The 25,948-nt window shown below is 44.5% G+C and overlaps 1 protein-coding gene across 1 annotated transcript in view; it reads left to right on the top strand.

Moving 5' to 3' along the window:
• The window catches only part of ttc34 (tetratricopeptide repeat domain 34), a 68,461-nt gene that overhangs the window by 13,137 nt on the left and 29,376 nt on the right, over positions 1-25,948 (top strand). Inside the window, exons 3-5 of the mRNA XM_038822047.1 lie at positions 3,185-3,377; positions 9,776-9,823; positions 23,644-23,810. Of these exons, the coding sequence (XP_038677975.1) occupies positions 3,185-3,377; positions 9,776-9,823; positions 23,644-23,810 (408 nt within the window). The remainder of the gene's footprint in view (positions 1-3,184; positions 3,378-9,775; positions 9,824-23,643; positions 23,811-25,948) is intronic.

The raw sequence follows: 25,948 nt of genomic DNA on the forward strand, positions 1-25,948 counted from the left end.
GCCCACTCCACCAATCCATTTATATCGTTTTGGAGAGTATAGCTATCCTCTACACTGTCCACCACTCAACCAATATTTGTGTCAGCTGCAAATTTCACAGTCGTGCCCCCACATTCACTTCCAAATCATTAATATATAACAGAAACAGTGATGATCCCAACATCGAGCCCTGTGGAACACCACTTGAAACAACTTTTCAGTTGCAAGGGCAGCAATCGACCATTACCCTTTGTTTCCTGTTACTAAGCCAACTTTTTATTCAGTTGCCAAATTGCCCTGTATCCCATGGGCGTTTACTTTTTTGACCAATCTGCCATGTGGGACCTTGCCAAATGCCTTGCTAAAATCCATGTACACAACATCAACCCTTCTTGTCACTTCCTCAAAGAATTCAATCAAATTTGTGAGGCAAGATCTTCCTTTAACAAATCCATGCTGACTATCCCTGACTACTCAATGCCTTCATTTGTGATAATTGATCCTATTTCTCAGGATTGATTCTAATAATTTGCCCACCACCGACAAAAGACTAATTGGCCTATAATTGTTTGGCATTTCCTTTGATCCATTTTTAATCAATGATGTTGTAAAAACACTAACATGAGTTAAATGTCAGGAGGAGTTTAATAACTACAAAATTGCAGTAAAGCCTTAAAACAACTTTAAGCTTTTACATTTAGTCACATGCAACCCATTACATCCCTTCTCTTATGCACTTTTGCTCTCTCTCTTTATAAAAAAGAATTTAAGCAGAATTGCTGGGGAAATTCCCCATCCAGTGTTGTTCCTGTACAAAGACTTAGCACATCTGCAGTAAGGGTCTCTCTGATTTCATTTTTTTAAAAGCATTCAGTAACTTTGGGATTTTGTACAAGTTCATCAGACATTCATAAAAGAAGAGATCAACTGAATTGGTCCGTTGTTGTGATTGAATGCTATAAAGAAAATTGCATTTGTATTGTGCCTTTCACGCCATTGGGTATTGTGCCTTTCACATCATTGGAATATTCTGATGTACTTTGCTGAAATATTAATTAATCACTACATTTCTGTACAGCAAGATCCCCAAGCAGCACTGAGAATTGACCAATTAATCTGTTTTCATAATGTTGTTTAAGGATGGATACTAAATCTCTGCTCTTCTACCAAAAATGGATCCTCGATAACCACCTGTACAGGCAGACCAGTTTGTTTATATTCTTTCATGGGTGTTGCTGGCAAGGCCAGCACTTTTATTGCCCCTCCCTAATTACCCTTGAGAAGGTAATTGTGAGCTGCATTCTTGAATCGCTGCACTCCATGTGGAACACCCACAGTGCTGTGAAGGAGGGAGTTGCAGGATTTTTATCCAGTAACAGTGAAGGAATTACAATATATTTCCATGCCAGGATGGTGTTTGCCTTGGAGGGGACCTGCAGGTTGTGGTGTTCCCATTGCAACTGGTGTCCTTGTCCTTCTAGGTGGTAGTGGTCCTGGATTTGGAAGATGCTGTTGAATTATTCTTGGTGAGTTGCTACGGTGCATCTTGTGGACTATATCCATTGCTGCCACTTTTGTGTTGGAGGTGAGGTACTGATTGTTGAAGGGGGTGGATGGGGTGTCAACCACGTGGGATACGTGTTCTGGAGGGTGTTGAGCGTTTTGGGTGTTAATGGAACTGCACCCATCCAGGCAAGTGAAGAGTATTCCATTACACTCCTAATTTGGTTTCTGTAGATGGTGGATATGTTTTGGAAGGCGAAGGCGAGTTATTTGCTCCAGAATTCACAGATTCTGACGTGATGTTGTAGCCACAGTATTTACGTGGCTAGCCCAGTTCAGTTCCTGGTCAGTGGTAACCCTCAGGATGTTGATAATGGGAGATTAAGCAATGGTAATGCCATTGAATGTCATGGGGCGATGGTTAGATTATCTCTTGTTGGAGATGGTTAACGCCTCTCACGTAAGTGGCAAATAACACTTGTTGAATACATCGGCCCAAGCCCGAAAGTTGTCCAGGTCTTACAAATGGGACAGACTGCTTAGGTATCTGAGCAATCACAAATGACCTTGTGATGGAGTGACGTTCATTGGTGAAATAGCTGAAGATGGTTGGGCCACAACACTACCCTGAGGAACTCCTGCAGTGATGGACTGAGATGATTAACGTGCAACAACCACAATCCTTTGTGGTAGGTACGACTCCAACCAGTGGACAATTTTAGTGCTTTATCTGAAACAATGCATCACTCCTCAGGAAGTATGAGCCTAGGTTATGGGCTTGATATGGGACTAGACCAAATACAGAGATTGGCTGGCTCAAGTCCTGCTAAGACCATGAGAATGTCCGCTTTCATATACAACTGGTTAGAATTGTACAGTATTAAATTGATGGTTTTATGTCTTTTGGAAATCTAGGAAAAATGTTAAACTTCCTGAAGGGGGGGGGGGGGGGAATTATTTCATGCCCTGTGGTCTTTTGTCCCTTTTAGGAATTTACATAACTTGCAGATGGATGGATTAGTCATAAGCACATTCCTGTGGATTTCTTTTGCCTGCTGTTTTAACCTGTTGTTTTAATAGGCTGTTTTCAGAAGAGTAATTATAACATAATTTCAACCCAAAATTCAGAAGAGCCTGTTATTTATATATCTGGGCCATTTAAGAAACATTTAAGAGTTCACACAATAATGTGGGACTGAGATTCCATGTAGGCCAGGATACGAAAGAGTGGCAGATTCCTTCCACCACTGTGAAACATTAAGTGAAGTGGTTGGGTTTTCACAACATTCACAATGCTAAGTAATGAATTACCTTATTTGCAAATTCTATTCTGCAGTTCATCTGGGAGAGGAGTTTTAAGATTGTAATTTGAGCTGTAAATTACCACTTTTTTCATTATTCAGACAACTGCATGTTATGATTTTCAGAGGGTGGACATGGTATGTAAAGAACATGAAATAAAGTTCCCAGTATTGTTCCTATTTGGATCAGCAAATGTATGTAAATTGGATGGTATCTGTGGAAAGATTTGACCGAAGTTTATGAGAAGGATCATGCAAAATAATAATGGCATTCTGGGAATGGCCAGATACTCCTTTTCAGATACTGTATACTCCTGTAATTATCCGCGAGGAAGGGTCAGTGAATTAGAGGGCCTCCGTCCAGTTTTTGAGGTCTCACAAAAAATGTCTCTTTATTTCAGCTAATAAAGAAGGTTATTGAGATTGGTGATACCTCCTGCCTCCTGCCCATAATGGACATTTTTAAGTCAGAAGATCGAGACTTAATGCAGAGACATTGTCATTCCTGTGCCATGTCAATCCTACAAAATAAAGAAGGTGACACGTACGTAAAGGAAGCAGTGGCCTATCTCTCTCTAGCAATCATTTCTTCAGGTTAGTGGACGAGGTTTCATTTTTGACCAGATCAGTGCAATGAAACTTGGGAGTATTAACATAATCCCGATCGGTTGGGGGGGGGGCTCCAATTTTTCTGATATTAACATTCTTTGAGGTGGGAAGTTCCCCTTTGAGGAGAGAATTCTAGATTTTTGATGTGGGGAAAAACCTTCCCACATTTCAGTAGTTAGTATGTTATTTGCTTGAGTAATGGGTTTGCATGTGATCCCAGATAGTCAACCATCAAACTTTTCTTACACAGATTTACGGATGATAAGTGCAGTTTTAGATGTCAAGTATGCCATAAGACATAGGAGTGGAAGTAAGGCCATTCGGCCCATCGAGTCCACTCCGCCATTCAATCATGGCTGATGGGCATTTCAACTCCACCTACCAGCATTCTCCCCGTAGCCCTTAATTCCTCGCGACATCAAGAATTTATCTATCTCTGACTTGAAGCCATTTAGCGTCCCGGCCTCCACTGCACTCCGCGGCAATGAATTCCACAGGCCCACCACTCTCTGGCTGAAGAAATGTCTCCGCATTTCTGTTCTGAATTTACCCCCTCTAATTCTAAGGCTGTGCCCACGGGTCCTCGTCTCCTCGCCTAACGGAAACAGTTTATTTGCGTCCACCCTTTCTAAGCCATGTATTATCTTGTAAGTTTCTATTAGATCTCCCCTTAACCTTCTAAACTCCAATGAATACAATCCCAGGATCCTCAGCCATTCATCATATGTTAGACCCGCCATTCCAGGGATCATCCATGTGAATCTCCGCTGGACACGCTCCAGTGCCAGTATGTCCTTCCTGAGATGTGGGGCCCAAAACTGGACACAGTACTCCAAATGGGGCCTAACCAGAGCCTTATAAAGGCTCAGTAGCACATCGCTGCTTTTATATTCCAACCCTCTTGAGATAAATGACAACATTGCATTCGCTTTCTTAATCACAGATTCAACCTGCATGTTTACCTTTAGGGAATCCTCGACTAGCACTCCCAGATCCCTTTGTACTTTGGCATTATGAATTTTCTCACCGTTTAGAAAGTAGTCTATGCTTGGATTCTTTTTTCCAAAGTGCAAGACCTCACATTTTCTCACGTTGAATTGCATCAGCCATTTCCTGCACCACTCTCCCAAACTGTCTAGATCATTCTGCAGCCTCCCCACTTCCTCAGCACTACCTGCCTGACCACCTAACTTTGTATCATCGGCAAACTTCGCTAGAATGCCCCCAGTCCCTTCATCCAGATCATTAATATATATGGTGAACAGCTGCGGCCCCAACACTGAACCCTGTGGGACACCGCTGGTCACCGGCTGCCATTCCGAAAAAGAACCTTTTATCCCAACTCTCTGCCTTCTGTCAGACAGCCAATCCTCAACCCATGCCAGTAGCTCACCTCGAACACCATGGGCCCTCACCTTACTCAGCAGCCTCCTGTGTGGCACCTTATCAAAGGCCTTTTGGAAATCCAGATAGACCACATCCACTGGGTTTCCCTGGTCTAACCTACTTGTCACCTCCTCAAAGAATTCTAACAGGTTCGTCAGGCACGACCTCCCCTTACTAAATCCATGTTGACTTGTTCTAATCCGACCCTGCTCTCCCAAGAATTTAGAAATCTCATCCTTAACGATCGATTCTAGAATTTTACCAACAACCGAGGTTAGGCTAATTGGCCTATAATTTTCCATCTTTTGTCTTGATCCTTTCTTGAACAAGGGGGTTACAACAGCGATCTTCCAATCGTCCGGGACTTTCCCTGACTCCAGTGATTTTTGAAAGATCTCAACCAACGCTTCCGCTATTTCTTCAGCCACCTCCCTCAGAACTCTAGGGTGTAGCCCATCGGGGCCAGGAGATTTGTCAATTTTAAGACCTTTTAGCTTTTTTAGCACCATCTCTTTTGTAATGGCAACCATACTCAACTCAGCCCCCTGACCCTCTATAATTTTTGGGATATTACTCATGTCTTCCACTGTGAAGACAGACGCAAAGTACTTATTAAGTTCTCCAGCCATTTCCTCGTCTCCCATCACTAGCCTTCCGGAATCAGTTTGAATTGGCCCAATGTCTACTTTGGCCTGTCGTTTGTTTCTTATGTATTGAAAGAAACTTTTACTATAATTTCTTATATTACTGGCTAGCCTGCTTTCATATTTTCGCAAGTTCCTCTCTCATGCCCTCGTAATTACCTTTATTTAACTGTAACACCATTACATCCGATTTTGCCTTCTCTCTTTCAAACTGCAGACTGAACTCAACCATATTATGATCGCTGCTTCCTAAGTGTTCCCTTATTTTAAGATCTTTTATAAAGTCTGGTTCATTACATAGCACTAGGTCCAGAATAGCCTGCTCCCTTGTGGGCTCCATGACAAGCTGTTCCAAAAAGCCATCTTGTAAGCATTCCATGAATTCCTTTTCTTTGGATCCACTGGCTACGTTATTTACCCAATCCACCTGCATATTGAAGTCCCCCATGATCACCGTGACCTTGCCTTTCTGACATGCCTTTTCTATTTCCCGGTACATGTTGCGCCCCTGGTCCTGACCACTGTTAGGAGGTCTGTACATAACTCCCATTATGGTTTTTTTGCCTTTGTGGTTCCTCAATTCTACCCACACAGACTCCACATCATCCGACCCTATGTCGTTTAGTGCCATAGATTTAATTTTGTTCTTAACTAACAAGGCAACCCCACCCCCTCGGCCCACCTCCCTGCCTTTTCGATAGGTTGTATATCCTTGGATGTTTAACTGCCAGTCCTGAACCCCCTGCAGCCATGTCTCTGTGATGTCTACCACATCATGATCATTCACGATGATCTGTGCCATTAGTTCGTCTACTTTGTTACAAATGCTACGAGCATTCAGGTAAAGTGCCTTAATGCTAACTTTCTTATCATTACAGATATTGGAAATCCTAAGATGTCCAAAGTTATCCTTCCTTTTTGTTGAATTCCTAGTCTGCCTCAAGCTTAAATCCACCTGCCTACATGTTATCCTCCTGCGTATCTTGCCATTTAACTCCATGCTCCCTGTCGCTTTCACTTTCCCTTCCCCCCAACTCAGAAGTTTAAAGTCCTACTGACCACCCTATTTATCCTCTTCGCTAGAACACTGGTTCCAGATCGGTTCAGGTGGAGACCGTCCCAACGGTACAGATCCCCCCCCGGTTCCAAAACTGATGCCAATGTCCCATGAAGTGGAATCCCTCTTTCCCACACCAATCCCTTAGCCACGTGTTTACTTCCCTAATTTTCTTTTCCCTATGCCAATTGGCACGTGGCTCGGGCAGTAATCCGGAGATTATGACCCTTGAGGACCTGTATTTCAATTTTCTTCCTAGTGCTTGATAGTCCCCGAACAGGTCCTCCACCCTAGCTTTACCTATGTTGTTAGTCCCAACGTGGACCACAACAACTGGATCCTCCCCCTCCCGCTCCAATATCCTTTCAAGCCGGTCAGAGATGTCCCGCACCCTGGCACCGGGCAGGCAACACACCATGCGAGACTCCCGATCCGGCTTGCATAGGATACTATCTGTCCCCCTAATTATAGAATCCCCTATAACAACTATTTGTCTTTTTACTCCCCCCTCTTGAATAGCCTTCTGCACCATGGTACCATGCCATTGGAACTGACTTCTTTTACCTCTGAAGCATTGCTATCCTTTGTCCCCTGCTGCTGAGACATTCTAATTCATGTTCTTGTGAACTACCTATCCCAATGCGTTAGTTGAATTGGATATTCTGAATTCTCCCTCAGTGTACCTGAACTGGCGGCAGAGTGTGGCGACTGGGAGCTTTTCACAGTAACTTCATTGTAATGTTAATGTAAGCCTACTTGTGACACTAATAAAGATTATTATTATTATTACACCTTGTCTTGTTAACCTAATACCATTCTCCTTGCCTACCTCCACTCTATCCTCCTCATCCATCACTGGCTTACTCTTATCTTCAAATTCATTTAGAAACAACATCTTGAGTAGTGACGGTAAATTCTGTGTTTGCTTGAAAATGTAACTAATAAATACTTCTTTTAGAATAATGGAATGGTTACAACATAGAACAAGTCCATTCAGCCTGAAGAGTCCATGCCAGCTATCTGCAAGAGCAAATCAGCTAGTCCCACTTCACCACCTTTTCTGTATAGCCCTGCAATTTTTTCCCCTTCAAGTGCTATCTAATTCCCTTTTGGAACTCGCAGTTAAATCTGCCTCCACCACCCTTTCAGGCATTGCATTCCAAATCTTAATTATTCGTTGCATGCGAATGATTTTCTTCATGTTTCTGATTCTTTTGCCAATCACCATATCATGTTCTCTGGTTCTAAGCCCGTCTACAAATGGGAACAGGTTCTTTCAATCTACTCTACCTAGACCTGCCATGATATTGAGCAACTTTTTCTCAGAGTTAATATTGCTGACAAACCCAGCATATATACAGCCTCTGGAAGTCAATATACACCACATCAATCGCATTGTCTTCATTAATCCTCTCTGTTACCTCATCAAAAAAGCTCAATATTTAAATACAATTTGTCCATTACAAATTGTGCTGCCTATCCTTAATTAATCCACAAATGTCCAAGTGACGGTACGTTTTCCAGGATTTGCTTTTCTAAAAGTTTCCCCACCATCAATTGCTGAGTTTATTCTTACACCCTTGGTCAAAAAAAGTGTGACATTTATAATTCTCCAGTCCTGTGGTATTACCCCCATTTTTAAGATTACGGCCAGAACCTCTGTAATTTCCACCAATTATTTCTCTCAGCAATCTAGGGTGCATCCCATTGGATCTGGTGACTTATTTACTAATTAGTACAGCCATCTTTTCCAATACCTCCCCTTTATCTAATGTGTATCGTTGCTTATTTTTCTCGTCCTTTCAACTGTTTGTTCATCACTACTTTTATTTTGTGAAAATACTTCTGTGGGCCATTTTGGAGACGGGAGCAATTTGCAGAAAATCTGAAGATCACCCAAGTAAATTCGTCAATAGTCATAAGAGTAGGAGTGTAACTGGCCAATAACCCACTCACAGCGCACTACGGGTTCATAAAATCATAAAAACAGAATTAGTTTTTTCGGCCTCTTGAGCCTGCCCTGCTGATCTGATCATGGCTGATCTGATTGTAACCTCAACTCCACTTTCTGCTTGCCCCTGCTTTCCTCCCTATCACCCTTGACAGACTTGTCAATCAAAAATCTATCTTAACTCAGCCTTTAATATATTCAATGATTCATCCTCCACTGCTCACTAAGAAAGAGGATTCCAAAATCCAGTGACCCCCTGGGAGAAAAGAATCTTCCTCCTCTCCGTCTTCAATGGGAAGCCCTTTCTGCGGGAACCTCAGTCGGTGGGATCCTCCGCTTCATCGGCAGCACACCCATGCCCGTGGGTTTCCCGACAGTGTGGGGTGACCACAATGGGAAACCCCATTGGCCGGCTATGGGAATGGGGTTGGCAGGAAGAAGAATTCTGCCCTTTATTTTTAAACTATGCCCGTAGTTCTAAACTCTCCCACAAGGGGAAACATCCACTCCTGACAGATCCCTTCAAAATATCAACTGTTTCAGTAAGATCAACTTTCTTCTTTACTCCAATGGGTAAATGTGAAGCCTGCTCACCTTCCTTCATAAGACAACCCCTTCAACCCAGGAACCAGCTGTGAATCTTCTTATGAACTGCTTTGAATGCAAGTATATCACCTCCTTAAGTAAGGCGACCAAAACTACACAGCACTCCACATGCGGTCTCACTTAAAGGCCCTCTACATCTCTAGGAACACTTTCCTACTTGTATATTCCCTTGCAACACAGTCCAACATTCCAATTTTTGTATTAATTTGTGGGCTGTGGGCATCACTGGCTAGTCCAGCATTCATTGTCCATCCCTAATTGTTCTTGAGAAGGTGGTGGAGTGTTGCCTTGAACTGCTGCAGTACATGTGCTGTAGAAACATTCACAGTGCTGTTAGTGCCTTTCTAATTATTTGCTGACTTGTGATTCCTGTACCAGGACTCCCAGATCCTGCTGCACCACAGATTTCTACAGCCCCATTCCATTTAAATAATGTTCTGTTTTTCATTTGTTCCTGCCAGAGTGGAGAATCTCACATTTTCCCTTATTATAGGCCACCTGTTAAATTTTAACCCACTCCCTTGCAGACAGTTTGAGCTGAATAGTATGGTCCGAAAATAGGACTGTTCCATTCCCGCGGCAAAGTTATGTCATGTGTGATGACTTGGATCGCGTTCCTCAGTGTTTCCCCCCCTACCTCCTCCTCTAACCAAAAAAAAACAACCACGGTTGTTGGGAAGTGGGAGCAGGGGTCTGTCGTGAAGGTGAGTGAGTACTTTTAAATTTGCTTACCTTTCAGCTGGAGCCGCCTCCGGATTATCGGCGGGAGCAGGGGCCTGTCAGGAAGGTGAGTGAGTGCCTTTAAATTTGCTTACCTTTCAGCGGGAGCAGCCTCCGGATTTTCGGTGGGAGTAGGGGCCTGTCAGGAAGGTGAGTGAGTGCCTTTAAATTTGCTTACCTTTCAGCGGGAACGGTCTCCGGATTTTCGGCGGGAGCAGGGGCCTGTCGGGAAGGTGAGTGTCTGTAACAAGTCGGGCGGTTGCTAAACCCGAGACACTACACTTGCAGTGTCCCCCACCCTTCCACCTCCTCTAACCGAAGGGTTTGAGGGAATATCAGGTAAGAAGCTTGCGCATGTCAAAGAGACACAGCTGGAGTGAGGCACATCCAGAGTGGGAATTGCAACTTGGTAATTTGGTGCAGTGAGGTAATTCGGTGCAGAGTGAGAGAAGGTGCTTTTTCGGAGGTGCTTTTTAACCCTGGTAAGTGACTGGTAAGTAGTTTTTCTTTTCATTGTCTAATTTATTTATTTTTATTTTGAAATTGTTGTTGTATAAATTTACCTAAGGTTTAAGACATGGCAGGAGATCCCAGACCCGTGTCATGCTCCTCGTGTGCGATGTGGGAGCTCAGGGACACGTCCACTGTCCCTGGCTCTTTCACGTGCAAGAAGTGTGTTCAGTTGCAGCTCCTGTTAGACCGCTTGAAGGCTCTGGAGCTGCGGATGGACTCACTTTGGAGCATCCCTTTGGATACTGTTGAGGGAGATGGCTCACCAGGGGAAGGCAGCAGAAGCCAGTTTCATGGCACTGTGACTGGCTCTGCTGCGCAGCAGGGTAGGAAGAAAAATGGCAGGGCTATAGTGATAGGGGACTCGATCGTAAGGGGAATAGACAGGCGGTTCTGTGGACGCAATCGAGACTCCAGGATGGTATGTTGCCTCCCTGGTGCAAGGGTCAAGGATGTCTCGGAGCGGCTGCAGGACATTCTGGGGGTGAACAGCCAGCTGTCGTGGTGCACATAGGCACCAACAATATAGGTAAAAAACGGGATGAGGTCCTACAAGCTGAATTCAGGGAGTTAGGAGTTAAATATTTAATCAATCATACTATTACCGTTGCAATCTACCAGATCAAACATGTCTGACCTGTTTGATCTGACAGATTGCCACACTAATGTAATCCCTTCTAATTGATGTGTTTATATAAATATGAAGGCAACAGTATATCAGTGAAGATTAACATTGACACCCTCAATACTCGACATAGGCAGCAAAATGAAACCTGTCGGGATCTTTTTTAAAGAAAAGATGGGCATAAATGGGATGAGATTCTTTGTATCTCCTAATTTATGTTCTGTACAAGACTGGTCTAGAGATTGACGAGATGTTGATTATCTCTGCTTTACGCTATAGGCTATAGGTTTGGGAGAATGTTGAAACACTTTCAAGGTTCCAATGCAGTTTGGGCAGCGCAGCAGCATTGTGGTTAGCACAGTTGCTTCACAGCTCCAGGGTCCCAGGTTCGATCCCGGCTTGGGTCACTGTCTGTGCGGAGTCTGAACGCTCTCCCCGTGTGTGCCTGGGTTTCCTCCGGGTGCTCCGGTTTCTTCCCACAGTCCAAAGATGTGTGGGTTAGGTGGATTGGCCATGCTAAATTGCCCTTAGTGTCCAAAAAGGTTACGTTGGGTTACGGGGATAAGGTGGAGGTGTGGGCTTGGGTAAGGTGCCCTTTCCAAGGGTCAGTGCAGACTCGATGGGCCGAATGGCCTCCTTCAGCACTGTAAATTCTATGATTCTATGAATGCAGAATAAATTGAAATGTTTAAAAGATAAATTGACTGTTATTTTGGAAGTAAAGATTTTAAGGGATCTTGAAAGGATGAACCTGGGAATAACCCATAATTAGATACAGATTTGATGGTCTGTAGAAGTTTACAATACAGAAGGTGACCTTTTGACTCATTATCTATACACCAGAGGTTTTACAAGAATAATCTATGATGTGGAGATGCCGGCATTGGACTGGGGTGGGCACAGTAAGAAGTCTTACAACATCAGGTTAAAGTCCAACAGGTTATTTTAAAATCACTAGCTTTCGGAGCGCAGTTCCTTCCTCAGGTGAATGAAAAGGTGGGTTGTAGAAACACATATATAGACAAAATGAATGATCCAAGACGATACTTTGAATGCGAGTCTTTGCAGTTAATTAAGTCTTTCTCTCCAGGCGGAGCGACTGGAGAGTGGGATAATCGCAGGTTAAAGAGGTGTGAATTGTCGCAAGCCAGGACATTTGGTAGGATTTCGCAAGCCCAGGCCAGATGGTAGGAGGTGAATGTAATGTGACATGAATCCAAGGTCCCGGTTGAGGCTGTACTCATGTGTGCGTAACTTGGCTATCAATTTCTGCTCGGTGATTCTGCATTGTCACACGTCCTGAAGGCCGCCTTGGAGAACGCTTACCCAAAGATCAGAGGCTGAATGCCCTTGACTGCTGAAGTGTTCCCCGACTGCAAGGGAATATTCCTGCCTGGCGATTGTCGCGCGATGTCCGTTCATCCGTTGTCGCAGCAACTGCATGGTCTCACCAATGTACCTCGCCTCGGGACAACCTTTCCTGCAGCGTATGAGGTAGACAACGTTGGCCGAGTCGCATGAGTATGTACCGCGCACCTAGTGGGTGGTGGTCTCACGTGTAATGATGGTACCCGTGTTGATGATCTGGCAAGTCTTGCAGAGGCCATGGCAGGGTTGTGTGATGTCGTGGTCGCTGTTCTCCTGAAGGCTGGGTAGTTTGCTGCAAACAATGGTCTGAGGTTGCGCGGTTGTTTGAAGGCAAGTAGAGGGTGTGTGGGGATGGCCTTGGCAAGATGTTCGTCTTCATCGATGACGTGTTGAAGGCTGCGAAGAAGATGTCGTAGATTCTCCGCTCCAGGGAAGTACTGGATGACGAAGGGTACTGTCGGTTGTGTCCCATGTTTGCCTTCTGAGGCGGTCAGTGCGTTTTTTTGCTGTGGCGCGTTGGAACTGTTGATCAATAAATCGAGCGCCACATCCCGTTTGTACAAGGGCATCTTTCAGTGTCTGTAGATGTCTGTTGCGTTCCTCCTCGCCTGAGCAGATCCTGTGTATACGGAGGGCTTGTTCAGAGTGGATGGCTTCTTTAATGTGTTTAGGGTGGAAGCTGGAGAAGTGGAGCATCATGAGGTTATCTGTGGGCTTGCGATAAAACGTAGTGCTGAGGTGATCTTTGATGGAGATGAGTATGTCCAAGAATGCAACCGATTCTGGAGAGTAGTCCATGGTGAGTCTGATGGTGGGATGGAATAATCTACAGCTAATCTGTTGCCCCATTTTTCCTCTATTCCCATTTGGGTCCCTGTCTGCAGAGTCTGCACGTTCTCCCTGTGTCTGTTCCAGTGCTCTGGTTTCCTCCCACAAGCTCCGAAAGACATGTTGTTAGGTAATTTGGACATTCTGAATTGTCCCTCTCTGTACCCGAACAGGTGGTGGAATGTGGCGACTAGGGGCTTTTCACAGTAACTTCATTGCAGTGTTACTGTCAGCCTACTTGTGACAATAATAAAGATTATTAGATTATTATTAAAAGGTAGCTCTTTCTTGGGGGGGGGGGCAATAGGTTTACAGGGAAAGGGAAGAGGGGACTGCAAGAGCAGAGGGGCGCAGGGAGTGTTGTTGATTAGGTTGGGGGGGCAGGTAGAATGCTGGTTACAATAGGTCGCACATGGAGATGGTTGGAAAGATGAAGACGATAGTGGCCATCTTGGATGGCCCATGAACAAAGTGAAACCCCGGCGTGCAGGGGCACACCCACTGGGTAAATATGACTGACCCAACGGGAGGGGGGGGAACAGAACATCCCCGCGTTCCCCAAATCAGAATAGTCACCTGCAATGTAAGGGAACTTAACGGGCCGGTGAAAATATCCAGAGTCTTCGCCCATCCAAAAATAAAAAGCCTGATGGTCAACGTAGTCTACCTTCAGGAGACACATCTGACAGAGGAGGACCGACTGAGGGTGAGGAAAAGCTGGGTAGGACAGACGTATCTGGTGTGCTTCGACACAAGGACAAGGGGTGGTCATACTGTTCAACAAAAGCCATGATGTGGAGATGCCGGCGTTGATCTGGGATGAGCACAGCAAGAAGTCTTACAACACCAGGTTAAAGTCCCAACAGGTTTATTTCGAATCACTAGCTTTCGGAGCACAACTCTGTTCACCTGAGAAAGAACCTGTGCTCCGAAAGCTCGTGATTCGAAACAAATATTTTGGACTTTAACCTGGTGGTGCAAGACTTCTTACTCTGTTCAACAGAAGGACAGCCTTTACAGCGACAAACATGGTGACAGATCAAGGGGACGCTATGTGATGATCAGCAGGATCCTGGAAGGGACACCGGTGGGTCTTCTAAATATATACGCCACTAACTGGGGTGATGCCGAGTTCATTAAAAAAACAATGGTGGAGATCCCCGACCTCAACTCCAACCAGCTCATCATGGTTGGAGACTTCAACTGTGTACAGGGCCAACGACGGACAAGTCCAGCCCCAGATCAGGAACAAAATCGGATATGACGAAGGAGCAATATAATTGCAGACCATGCGCCACACATGGTTATGAGGTTGGAGATGGGCATGCCCTTGACGGATATGTAACCTGCAACCAAAATGGAGAGGTCTGACACTCCACATTCTGGGAGGCATTGAAGGTGGTGATAAGGGGAAAAATAATAGCATGCAGAGCTCTGAAGGACAGGAAAAAAAGGGCGGCAAAGCAACGGCTGATCGACTCCATATTGGAGGTGGATCGGCATTACTCCACAGCCCCGACCAGTGGAACTGCTGGTGGAGAGGAAAAAAATACAAATGGAATTTGACCTCTCCACCAGGAAAACAGTGAACCAGCTCTGCCAGAAATGGCAACGAGGACAGCCATCTACTGGCACACCAGCTGAGAAAGCAGGCAGCCACGAGGGAGATAGCATAGATGAGGAACTGGAACAGCAGTCATAGCGCCAAATAAGATTAAAGACGCCTTTGCGACCTTTTACGGGAACTGTACACTTCTGAGCCTTCAAAAGGGACTCGAAAATGAAGTGGTTTCACGACAGACTGGACATGCCTGCAGTGGGGGAGGAAAAGAAACATGGACTGGAACTAGGGCTGGGTGAGGTCATGGAGAGCATCAACTGCATGCAGTCTGGGAAGGCACTAGGTCCAGACAGATTCCCAGTAGACTTCTTAAGTTTGCAGCAGTACTGGCCCTGCACCTGCGGGAGATGTTCAATGGTTCACTGTTGAGAGAGGCCCTGCTGCCCACGCTGGTCCCTAAAAAAGACAACGACCCCAAAGGAGTGCCTGTCATACAGACCCTTCTCATTCCTGAACACTGACGCCAAAGTCCTAGTGAGGCCACTGGAGAGTTGTTTGCCAGAAGTAGTGGCGGAGGATCAGACAGAGTTTGTCAAGGACAGACAGCTAATGATGAACATCAGGCACCTGCTGAACGTGACTATGACTCCACCTGGGGAGGAGACACCAGAAGTGATCATCTCCCTGGATGTAGAAAAGGCCTTCAACAGAGTTGAATGGGGGTACCTCATGGAGGTGCTGGAACAGTTTGGGTTTCGACCAGGGTTCACCATGTGGGTGAAATTACTGTACAGGTGCTCCCATGATGAGCTCAAGGACAAACTCTAAATACTTTCTGCTGCACAGAGGCACAAGCAGGGATGTCCATTGTCCCCGCTGCTATTTGTCCTGGCAGTCGAACCACTGGCTATCATAGCCCTCAGGTCGTCAAAGGGGTGGAAAGACACCCAAAGAGGAAACAGAGAGCACAGAGTCTCACTCTATGCGGATGACCAGCTCCTGTAATGTCTCAACCCCTTAGAATAATGGAACTCCTAAGGGAGTTCGGAGCCTTCTCGGGTCACAAATTTAACATGAGCAAGAGTGAAATCTTACGCATGAATCCCCAGGGGGAGAACCAGAGCTTGGGCCGTTCAAACAGACCTAAAGCAAATTCCGATGCATGGGATCCAGGTAGTCCACAATTGGACACTGATCCATAAGTGTAACCTGCCAAGCCTAGCGGATAGGTAAAGAGAGGCCTGCGAAGGTGGGACTCGTTCCCTCTCTCCCTGGCAGGAAGGGTGCAGACAGTAAAAATGAATGTGCTGCTAAGATTCCTCTTCCTGTTCAGATTCCCTCCCCCGATCTTCATCCCCAAGGCCATCTTCACCAAGGTAGATGAATTAATTATGGCATTTGTGGGGGTGGGAAAAAGCCCCAGAATCCATATAAACGTCTTACGAAGAAGGAAGAAAATGGGAGTGGGATCACTTTTTAGCCAATCTGTATATTAAAGCGATACAGCTAGTCTCGCTTTAATGTTCAGATTCCCGAGGCATGGGATCTATCTCCTTCGCTTCGGAGACCTCAGGCGAGCGCCATTCAGTACTGATCTCCACAAACGGGGACCAGACGGCATGCATAGGTGTCCAGGTGGCACTGCCAGGTTGACGGTGCCATAGTGCATTGGGGAGTGTGGCTCGGGGGCTCCATAGTAAATGGTGTCCCGGTCTCTTGCTACATGAGTTCCAGTGAGTGGAGCTCAGTGCACAAAACAGTGCTATATGTGGCCTCGGCCGCGTGTTCCCTGCTGAGGCCCCCAGTCTGACACGAGTGCTGTTTTATAGCGCTGTGTTTCTCTGCACTGCAGCTTAGATTGGATTTGTTTATTGTCGCGTGTACCGAGGTACAGTGAAAAGTATTTTTCTGCGAGCAGCTCAACGATCATTAAGTACATGGGAAGAAAAGGGAATAAAAGAAAATACATAATAGGGCAACACAAGATATACAGTGTAACTACATAAGCACTGGCATCGGATGAAGCACACAGGGTGTAGTGTTAATGAGGTCATTTAGGAGTATGGTGACAGTGGGGAAGAAGTTGTTTTTGAGTCTGTTCGTGCGTGTTATCAAGACTTCTGTATCCTAATTTGTTCCCATTTAGTTAAAGCCCACCCGTTGTGGTTGTTGGCGGTCAATCATCTCAGCCACAGGACATTACTGCAAGTGTTCCTCGAGGTAGTGCCCAACCATCTTCAGTTCTTAAATGACTTTCCTTCCGGTATAAGGTCAGAAGTGGGGATATTCAATGATGCAGTCTAGAACTTGCTGCATTTGGTCACGGACTGCTTCAGTATCAAAAAAGTCACAAATGGTATTATTAAACACTATACAAGGAGGGGTGAGTATCTGGTGAGAGTGTGGTCCTCCATCGGACCCTTGCCGTTGTCTACCCTCCAGGCCCTCGTGGTCTGCCTCCTCTTCAGACGAAGCCTCATGTCCATCCATCTCCTGCAGCATGTCACCACACTGCTGTGCCAGGTTGTGAAGGGCATAGCAGACCACCACAAAGCAGGAGACCCTCTGGGGGGTGCATTGCAGGGCAGCATCAGAGCAGTCCAGGCATCGGAACCATATTTTCAGCAACTAAATGACAGTATAGATGGCAGCATGGACTTCATTATAATGGGTCTCCGCCTCGATCTCAGGCCTCCGCACAGGCGTCATCAGCCAGGACTTCAGCAGGCATCCCTTGTCCCCCAAGAGCCAACCCGTCATCCTGGGATGGTCCTTGAAGGAGTCAAGGATCTCGAGTTTCCCTGGATTTAGCGTCATGCACGCTCCCTGGGTAGCGGGCACACACGTGCATGATACAGAGGTGGTTATTCGCGTACAATCTGAACATTCATGGAGTGGAACTCCTACCTGTTATTAAAGGGTCACCCTGATGCCCCAGTGCAGGCAGGGTGACATACGTGCCATCTATTGCCTCCGGACCTGGGTCAGCCCGGTCATTTTGGTAGGCCTGATCCAGGTTGACCGATAATATCTGGTGCCTGAGCATACAGGGTACCCATTACCTCCCGGATGCACCTGTGGGATGTAAATTGAAATGCCACACAGGTCCCCGCTCGAGCCCTGGAATGAAATGGTGGCCTAAATGTTAAAGACTGTGGTGACCTTCACGGCCACCGGGAGAGGGTGTCGTCCTTCTCAGGGTGCCAAGTCCGCGAGACATGGCACAGGTGCTGCACTGGCTCATTCTCGAGACAGTCTTCTGAGGCACATGCGTAAGGTGTACGGGCATCATTGATCTTGACGGACAATGGCATTAGCAAGTGTCCCATTTGGAACAATGTCGAACACCAGGTCCCGCGGCATCTCCTTGCTTCAAACCGGATTACCTTCTGGACGCTTATGTCCTCCTGAGCCCGGTGTCCAGGACCCAGGTATCTTAGAAAAATTGTCCTTTCCGGCTACAGAAAAGGAAAGAAATAACAATAGCAGCCCCCAGGCACCTGCAGCCACCAGCAGGAGCACGCAGCAAACTCAACTTCTAGCTTTGAAATGTTCCCACAACTAACAAGGCTAATTCTTAATTTGCAATAGCCTTCAGCTGTGAAGCTAGAGGCTGATCACAGTCAAAGGTAGTGAGATTGACTTTCAGCATTGAAGCCACAGCAAAGTTCTGTCCTTGGAAGTGTTTAATGAGACAGACAGGTTGAAGCAGTGGTTGCCCTGTTATGGGTCTCCACAATATTTAAAGATGGCTTGAAGGCCACACAGACCCTCAAACCCCTGGCTCAGGGTAAGTCCCTGACCAAGAATACTTCAGCCCCCCGACTCCACTCCAACCTCCCCTGAGGGGCTTAGATTTAGGCCTTTCCCGCTATTTATCAGGCATGCCCAGATCCACACCAGACGCAATGCAGTGGTTAAATCACACCCTATATCTTATACCGTTGCTGGGTCAAAAACCTGGAACTCCCCTCTTAACAGAATTGTGGGCTTACTTACACCACATGGACTGCAGAGGTTCAATAAGATGGCTCACCATGATTTCCTTTAGGGTAATTGCGAATGGCAAATGCTGACCTTGTCAGCTGTGCTCTCATCCTGTAAAAGAATAAAAAGAAAATTATTGGGTGATGGAAACTGGGAATGCAGAAGAGTTCAATGTTGGAGAAGATGAAATTCTCAGTAGGTTGTGGGACTGAAGAAGCTTTAAGTCAGAGAGTGGCGTGAGAGTACATGGAGGGATTTGAATACAAGAATATGTATTTGAAACCAAAAGAGAAAATGCTGGAAAATCTCAACAGGTCTGGCAGCATCTGTAGGGAGAGAAAAAGCATTTGAAAATTGAAGCACTGGTGGACTAGCAGCCATCGAGTATTGGTCATCGAGTATGAAGCTGATAGGTGAATGGATCTTGGTGTGTGATAGGATATGTGCAGCAAAATTTGTGATGAAACTAGTTTATGCAAAGTGAGAGATGGGAGACTAGCCAGGAAAGCATTGGAGTAGTCAAGTCAGTACCCCCTCAAGCCCTATCGATGCTGTGGTAGAGCAGTAACTCCCCGGATCTCCAGTGGTCCGGTTACAATCTGTCTACTGGCTGAACATAGCATTTGAATTGAAAACATTTAATCAAAGCAAAACACAAGCAACAGTATGGAAATAGAAAATTCTCTTATCTGCCAGTACCAGTGATTGTGGCCTTGTTTCAGTTTGAGTAACCTTTAAAAGCTGACTAATGGGAGAGATGTCTTAGTTTTCCAAAATATATTTTGGCTGTCCCGAACAATTTAGAACGCTGAAGAATGCAATAAATTAGATGCAGTGAATTATGTAAATAGCAAAGTAGCATTTTGTTTTTCTTGCTCCAGGCTTGTATCAAGCAGAATTCCTGATACAAATACATGATTAGCTCACATATTTGGTCCATTATCTTTAGTAATTCAGATCCTTATATTATGGATCTTAGACCACCTGAAGTGAGGATTCGGAAGTTGGCATTCTGAAATTAACTGCAAATCTTTGTTCCACAGCCATTATGCTACCCTGTTTATGCAATGTTTGTGGGTCTTAACATTTAACTGCAAACTATTCATTTAACATAAGGACAGAAGATAAAGCCAGAATGCTACATCAAATCAAGATGTTAGAAGTTCAAACTGATGCAAGTAATTTGTTCTTCACGTAGGACAGAAGAGGCAAATACTTAGTTATATCCTTGCTGTCTTGTAAAATGTCTTTCTGATTGCAAGTGTGGGATTATTGAATTGACCCCACAGAATAGCTTCATACATTGATCATTTGTGTATTAGAGCGGGTTGAGAACAGAGAACCTGAGATTCAAACATAGCATACTGTAGATAGACTGATTAAAATCTTCACTTCATTTCCAATACAAAAATAAAGATTTGAGAGAAGCCACGGTCTAATCTTTTAAAATGATGAAAAGTACAGAAGATGTAGCTGTGAATGGGTCATTAAGCAAACTCACCACAGACTAGATGAGGATAATATAGCAAGTTGAAGTGATCTTGAACAGCACACTCCCATCAGAAATAATTATTACATAAAGCCCTTCAAATGTATGTTTAATGATTGCATATCACTTCAAAGAAGATGTGTCTTACCCAAATTCCTTTTTCAATTAATTCCAATTTTAAAAATGCTCCTGCTTTTTTGCACCACTACCCGTGTGCCATGGCTGCAGTTATAATATCCACAGGTTGGAATTTGCAAAGGCTTTACAACAGCACTTTCTAAACCTGTGAATTCAACCACAGTAAATTCTGGCCTTGCTAGTGATAAGACCATAAGACAGAGGAGCAGAATTAGGCCATCACGTCCGCTCTGCCATTCAATCATGGCTGATACTTTTCTCATCTCCATTCTCCTGCCTTCTCCCCATAACCCCTGATCCCCTTATTGATCAAAAACCTATCTATCTCTGTCTTAAAGATACTCAGTGATTTGGCCTCCTCAACCTTTTGCGGCAAAGAGTTCCACAGATTCACCACCCTCTGGCTGAAGAAATTCCTAATCTCTGTTTTAAAGGATCGTCCCTTTAGTCTGAGATTGCGTCTTCTGGTTATAGATAGAACAGCACAGAACAGGCCCTTCAGCCCTCGATGTTGTGCCGAGCAATGATCACCCCACTCAAACCCACGTATCCACCCCATACCCGAACAACCCCCCATCTTACTTTTTAGGACACTACGGGCAATTTAGCATGGCCAATCCACCTAACCCGCACATCTTTGGACTGTGGGAGGAAACCGGAGTACCCGGAGGAAACCCACGCACACACGGGGAGGACGTGCAGACTCCGCACAGACAGTGACCCAGCCGGGAATCGAACCTGGGACCCTGGAGCTGTGAAGCATGTATGCTAACCACCATGCTACCATGCTGCCTCTGCTTCTAGTTTTTCAGACAAGTGGAAACATCCTCTCCACATCTACTCTATCCAGGCCACACTGTATCCTGTCAGTTTCAATAAGATCCCCCTCATTCTTCAGAACTCCAACGAGTACAGACGCAGAGTCCTCAACCGTTGCTCATACGACAAGCTCTTCATTCAAGGGGCCATTCTTGTGAACCTCCTCTGGACCCTCAAGCCCATCACGTCCTTCCTTCGATACGGGACCAAAAACTGCTCACAATACTCCAAACGGGGTCTGACCAGAGCCTGATATAGCCTCAGAAGTACATCACTGGTCTTGTATTCTAGCCCTCTCAACATGAATGCTAACATTGCATTTGCCTTCCTACCTGCGACTGAACCTGCACGTTAACCTGAAGAGAATCGTGAACAAGGACTCCAAAGCCCCTTTGTGCTTCTGATTTCCTAAACATCTTCCCCTCCATTTCTCCTTCCAAAGTGCATAACCTCATACTTTTCCACATTGTATTCTATCTGCCATTTCTTTGCTCACTATCCTAGCCTGTCCAAGTCCTTCTGCAGCCCACCTGCTTCCTTAGTACTACCTGCCCCTCTACAGATCTTTGTATCATCTGCAAACTTAGCAACAATGCCTCCAGTTCCTTCCTCCAGATCATTAATGTATATTGTGAAACGTTGTAGTCCCAGCACCGACCCCTGAGGTACACCACTAGTCACCGGCTGCCATCCTGAAAAAGACCCCTTTATCCCCACTCTCTGCCTTCATCCAGTCAGCCAATCCTCTATCCGTGCCAGGATCTTACCCGTAACATCATGGACTCTTAACTTATTTAACAGTCTCCTATGCGGCACCTTGTCAAAGGCCTTCTGGAAATCTACATAAATCACGTCCACTGGTTCTCCTTTGTCTAACTTCCTTGTTATTTCCTCAAAAAACTCTAACAGACTTGTCAGAAATGACCCTTGACGAAACCGTGTTGACTCAGTCCTATTTTATCTTGCACTTCCAAGTACTCCGCGATCTCATCTTTTAACAATGGACTCTAAAATCTTACCAATGACCAAAGTCAGGCTAACTGGCCTATAATTTCCTGTCTTCTGCCTCCCTCCATTCTTAAACAGGGGTATTACATTTCCAGTCCTTTGGGACCCTTCCTGCCTCCAGCGATTCCTGAAAGATCATCACCAATGCCTCCACGATCGCCTGAGATAGCTCTTAGAACTCTGGGGTGTAGTCCATCTGGTCCAGGTGACTTGTCCACCTTCAAACCTTTCAGTTTCCCCAGAACCTTCTCCTTAGTAATGGTCACTGCACTCACCTCTGTCCCCTGGTTCTCCTGGAGCTCTGGCATTCCACTTGTGTGTTCCACCATTAAGACTGTTGCAAAGTAACTATTCAGTTTATCTGCCATTTCTTTGCTTCCTATTATTACTTCTCCAGCCACATTTTTCAGTGGTCCAATGGCTATTTCTGCCTCTCTCTTACCTTTTATATATTGAAAAAAATCTCTTCCTATCTTCCTTTTATGTTACTAGCTAGCTTGCACTCATACTTCATCTTCTCCCCCTCATTGACTTTTTAGTTGTCCTCTGCTCACTTTTAAAGCTTCCCAATCCTCTGGCTTCCCACTAATCCTCACCACTTTGTATGCTTTTTCTTTAGCTTTTATGTTGTCCTTGACTTCCCTCATCAGCCATGGATGCCTCGTCCTCCCCTTAGCATGTTTCCTCTGCCTTGGGATGAATTTCTGTTGTGCCTCCAAAATAACCCCCAAAAGCTCCTGCTATTGCTGCTCCATTCTCTTCATGCTTGGCTACTTTTCCAATCAACTCTGGCCAGCTCCTCACTCATTTCTCTGTAGTTTCCTTTATTTAATTGTATTACCTATACATCTGATTGCAGTTCCTCCCTCTCAAACTGCAGGGTAAATTTTATCATATTGTAGTCACTGCTCCTTAAGGGTTCCTTCACCTTAAGTTCCCTAATCAAGTCTGCCTCATTACACATCACCAAATCCAGAATTGTCTGCTCGTAGGCTCTGCCACAAGCTACTCCAAAAAACCATCTCTTAAGACATTCCACAAATTCCTTATCTTGGGATCCACTACCAACCTGATTTTCCCAGTCCACCTGCATATTGCAGTCCCCCATGATTATTGTAATATTGCCTTTTCTATCTCCAGATTTATTTTCTGCCCCACATCCTGACTACCGCTAGGGAGCCTGTACAGAACTCCCATCAGGGTCTTTTTTACTTTTGCGATTCCTCAACTCTACCCACAGAGATTCTATGCTGTCTGATCCTATATCGCTCCTTGCTATCGATTTAACTTAATTCCTTACTAACAACGCAATCCCACCCTTTTTGCCCATATGCCTGTCGTTTCAATAGGACACATATCCTTGGATTATATAGATCCCAGCCTTGATCCCCTTGCAGCCACATCTCTGTGATGCCCACAACATCATACCGCCCAATTTCAATGTGCCCATGACCTGAGAATTAATTTAGAAAACCTCCAAATTACTATATGTTATTCATGCTGCAAAGCACTTCTTAATATCTTATTATTATTAATATCTTATTGTTATTCTAGGAGGCACTGATGAAGCCTCGCTCCTCACTAGAGCTCGGTGTTATGCACATCTTAATCAGAAGAAAACTGCCATTTTTGATTTTGGCACCATTTTAAAGGCAAACCCATCCCATGTACAAGCACGATGTGGACGGTCCTTCATGTATGTGATCCTTAATAAACAAAAGGTAAAGTTTTGCTCTCTTGTCGTTGATGATTGCACTGCATGTATTAATCTTAAGGGTAACAACAATTCCAACCAATTGAAACAATTCATGCATCCTAAGGCAAATGCCATATTTGGTAACAGCCAATCCAGCCTGTCTCCTCCAAGCAACCACTTGTGCCATATTTCTGCTTACGTTATTTTAGTGATGGCTGATTTAATTGAGCTCCATCTTTACAGATGACATACTTATGCCCTCTATTACAGTGCTGTTTCAAATTGCTCAGGTTCAGTAGCTTGCTTGCACTTAATTTCTATCTTTGTTATTTTGGAAACCTGTATTTTTTTCCCTCTTGTATTTTCTTCAGTGAGAATCCGTTTAGTTGCTTGAATCTTTCTTCATAACTGAAGTCTCCAAAAGCCTGTAATTATTTATCTTTCCTCACCCCTTGCTGCTGCACTTTGGCCGAGGGTGAACTTCAGAATTAGTCTTACCATGCTTGTGCTCAAACAGTTTATAAATAAGACTGCATATACCTGTGAAATGTACAAGAATGACTCTGGTATAATACATTGTATACATACAAAAACCCTTTTTAGACAGATGATCAGATTTTTAATTCGCAATAGTTTGAAGGGTTATGGAGAACGGGCAGATAAGTGGAGTTGAGGCCGAGATGAGATTAGCCATGATCATATTGAATGGCGGAGCAGGCTCGAGGGGCTAAATTACCTCCTGCTACTAGTTCTTACGTTCTTTATGCATCCAATGCCTGTTATAAATTAGATGGGCTGTCTATACCTGTCTTATATATTGATGCACACCAAAACTCTGTATACTTGCATTTGCAAACGAGATGCAGAACAAGAATGGTGTCTATTTGCAAATAGTATACATCATTGATTGTGCACCATTTTTATATAAATGAGTTTACTTGGTAATTACTGCATTATAAATGTTGTATAAATATGCATGGTATCCATTGTCTACATATCAAGAACTGCATAACTTTCAATGTAAATGGTATATGTACATCAGAGAGTGATGCTTTACAATGTGACGGCTGACAAAGCCCTAAAGTGTGCTTAACATTTGTGAGATACTATTCATAAACCTGCTCCCACCTGCAACTACTTGCATGCCAAGGATCTTATTCTGGGTAACAAAAATCAAATGTCCAAAATGCTAATTTTGAGATGATATTAGGTAGAATTGGAGTAATAATTATTGTTGTAAGTCTTCAAATCCTGACACAGCCGTATGGTATGACATCTCGGGGTTCTCCTCAAACTTCAAAGTTAAGTTTGGACACGACAATTCTCAACTTATTTCTGCTTCAGCCACTAATTATTCTTCAATGCTTCAAACCTTTCTGAGACACAAATAGCTGTAGTTTTCATGACAAGTGTTTCAAAACCCAGACAACGGCTGGAGCAAATGAGAGAAAAGTGACCCTGCTGCTAAAGGCATTGATTAACCATTCAGGCAAAATAATGGCACTGACACCTTGATGGCTCCTTTAATTCATTTTATGTGACAAATTCTTCTTCATTTTCATTTGTAACGAATATCTGGGTCAAGAAGACCTGTCTTTTTTTCTACACAATTTGTTTCTGTTGATTATAAGTAACTGCTTAATTTGATTTTGTTACCATCCCTTTTCCCACCAATTTATTTATAATCTGGGAGGATGTTTACAGACAGCAGATACGTACTTTGGTCAATCTTTATTTTGTGCACAGGTTAGCTAGATTTGACAAGTTCTGACACTTGTAACAGTTCTGAAGTATTTGCAAACCACATGATTAGAAAAATCGAATTGATGTTTGTCTAATGTTGAAAACATCACCTCCCCCCTTCCACTTCTCCCTGCCCAGAAATGCACCAAGTCCAGAAAGCTTGTGCACAGATTAGCAACACTTGAGGCCTATTTAAAAACTTTTCCACTACTTGCCCAGTTAAGATTACCCAACCTGTTAAGGACATTAGTCCAAAGAACTAACTGGAGCAGAGTGGGAAGAGTCCAGTCCCAATGGCAGAGCTAACCCTCAAAGTCCCATTAATAATTTATCAAGAATTTACAGTACTCTGGAGTATTGCAAATGCCCTGATTCAAATATTAGATTGCTGTACATGCCATAAATGTTTGACTTTTGTTC

The sequence above is a fragment of the Scyliorhinus canicula genome, chromosome 16 (genome assembly GCF_902713615.1).
Source record: "Scyliorhinus canicula chromosome 16, sScyCan1.1, whole genome shotgun sequence".
Classification (NCBI taxonomy): domain Eukaryota; kingdom Metazoa; phylum Chordata; class Chondrichthyes; order Carcharhiniformes; family Scyliorhinidae; genus Scyliorhinus; species Scyliorhinus canicula.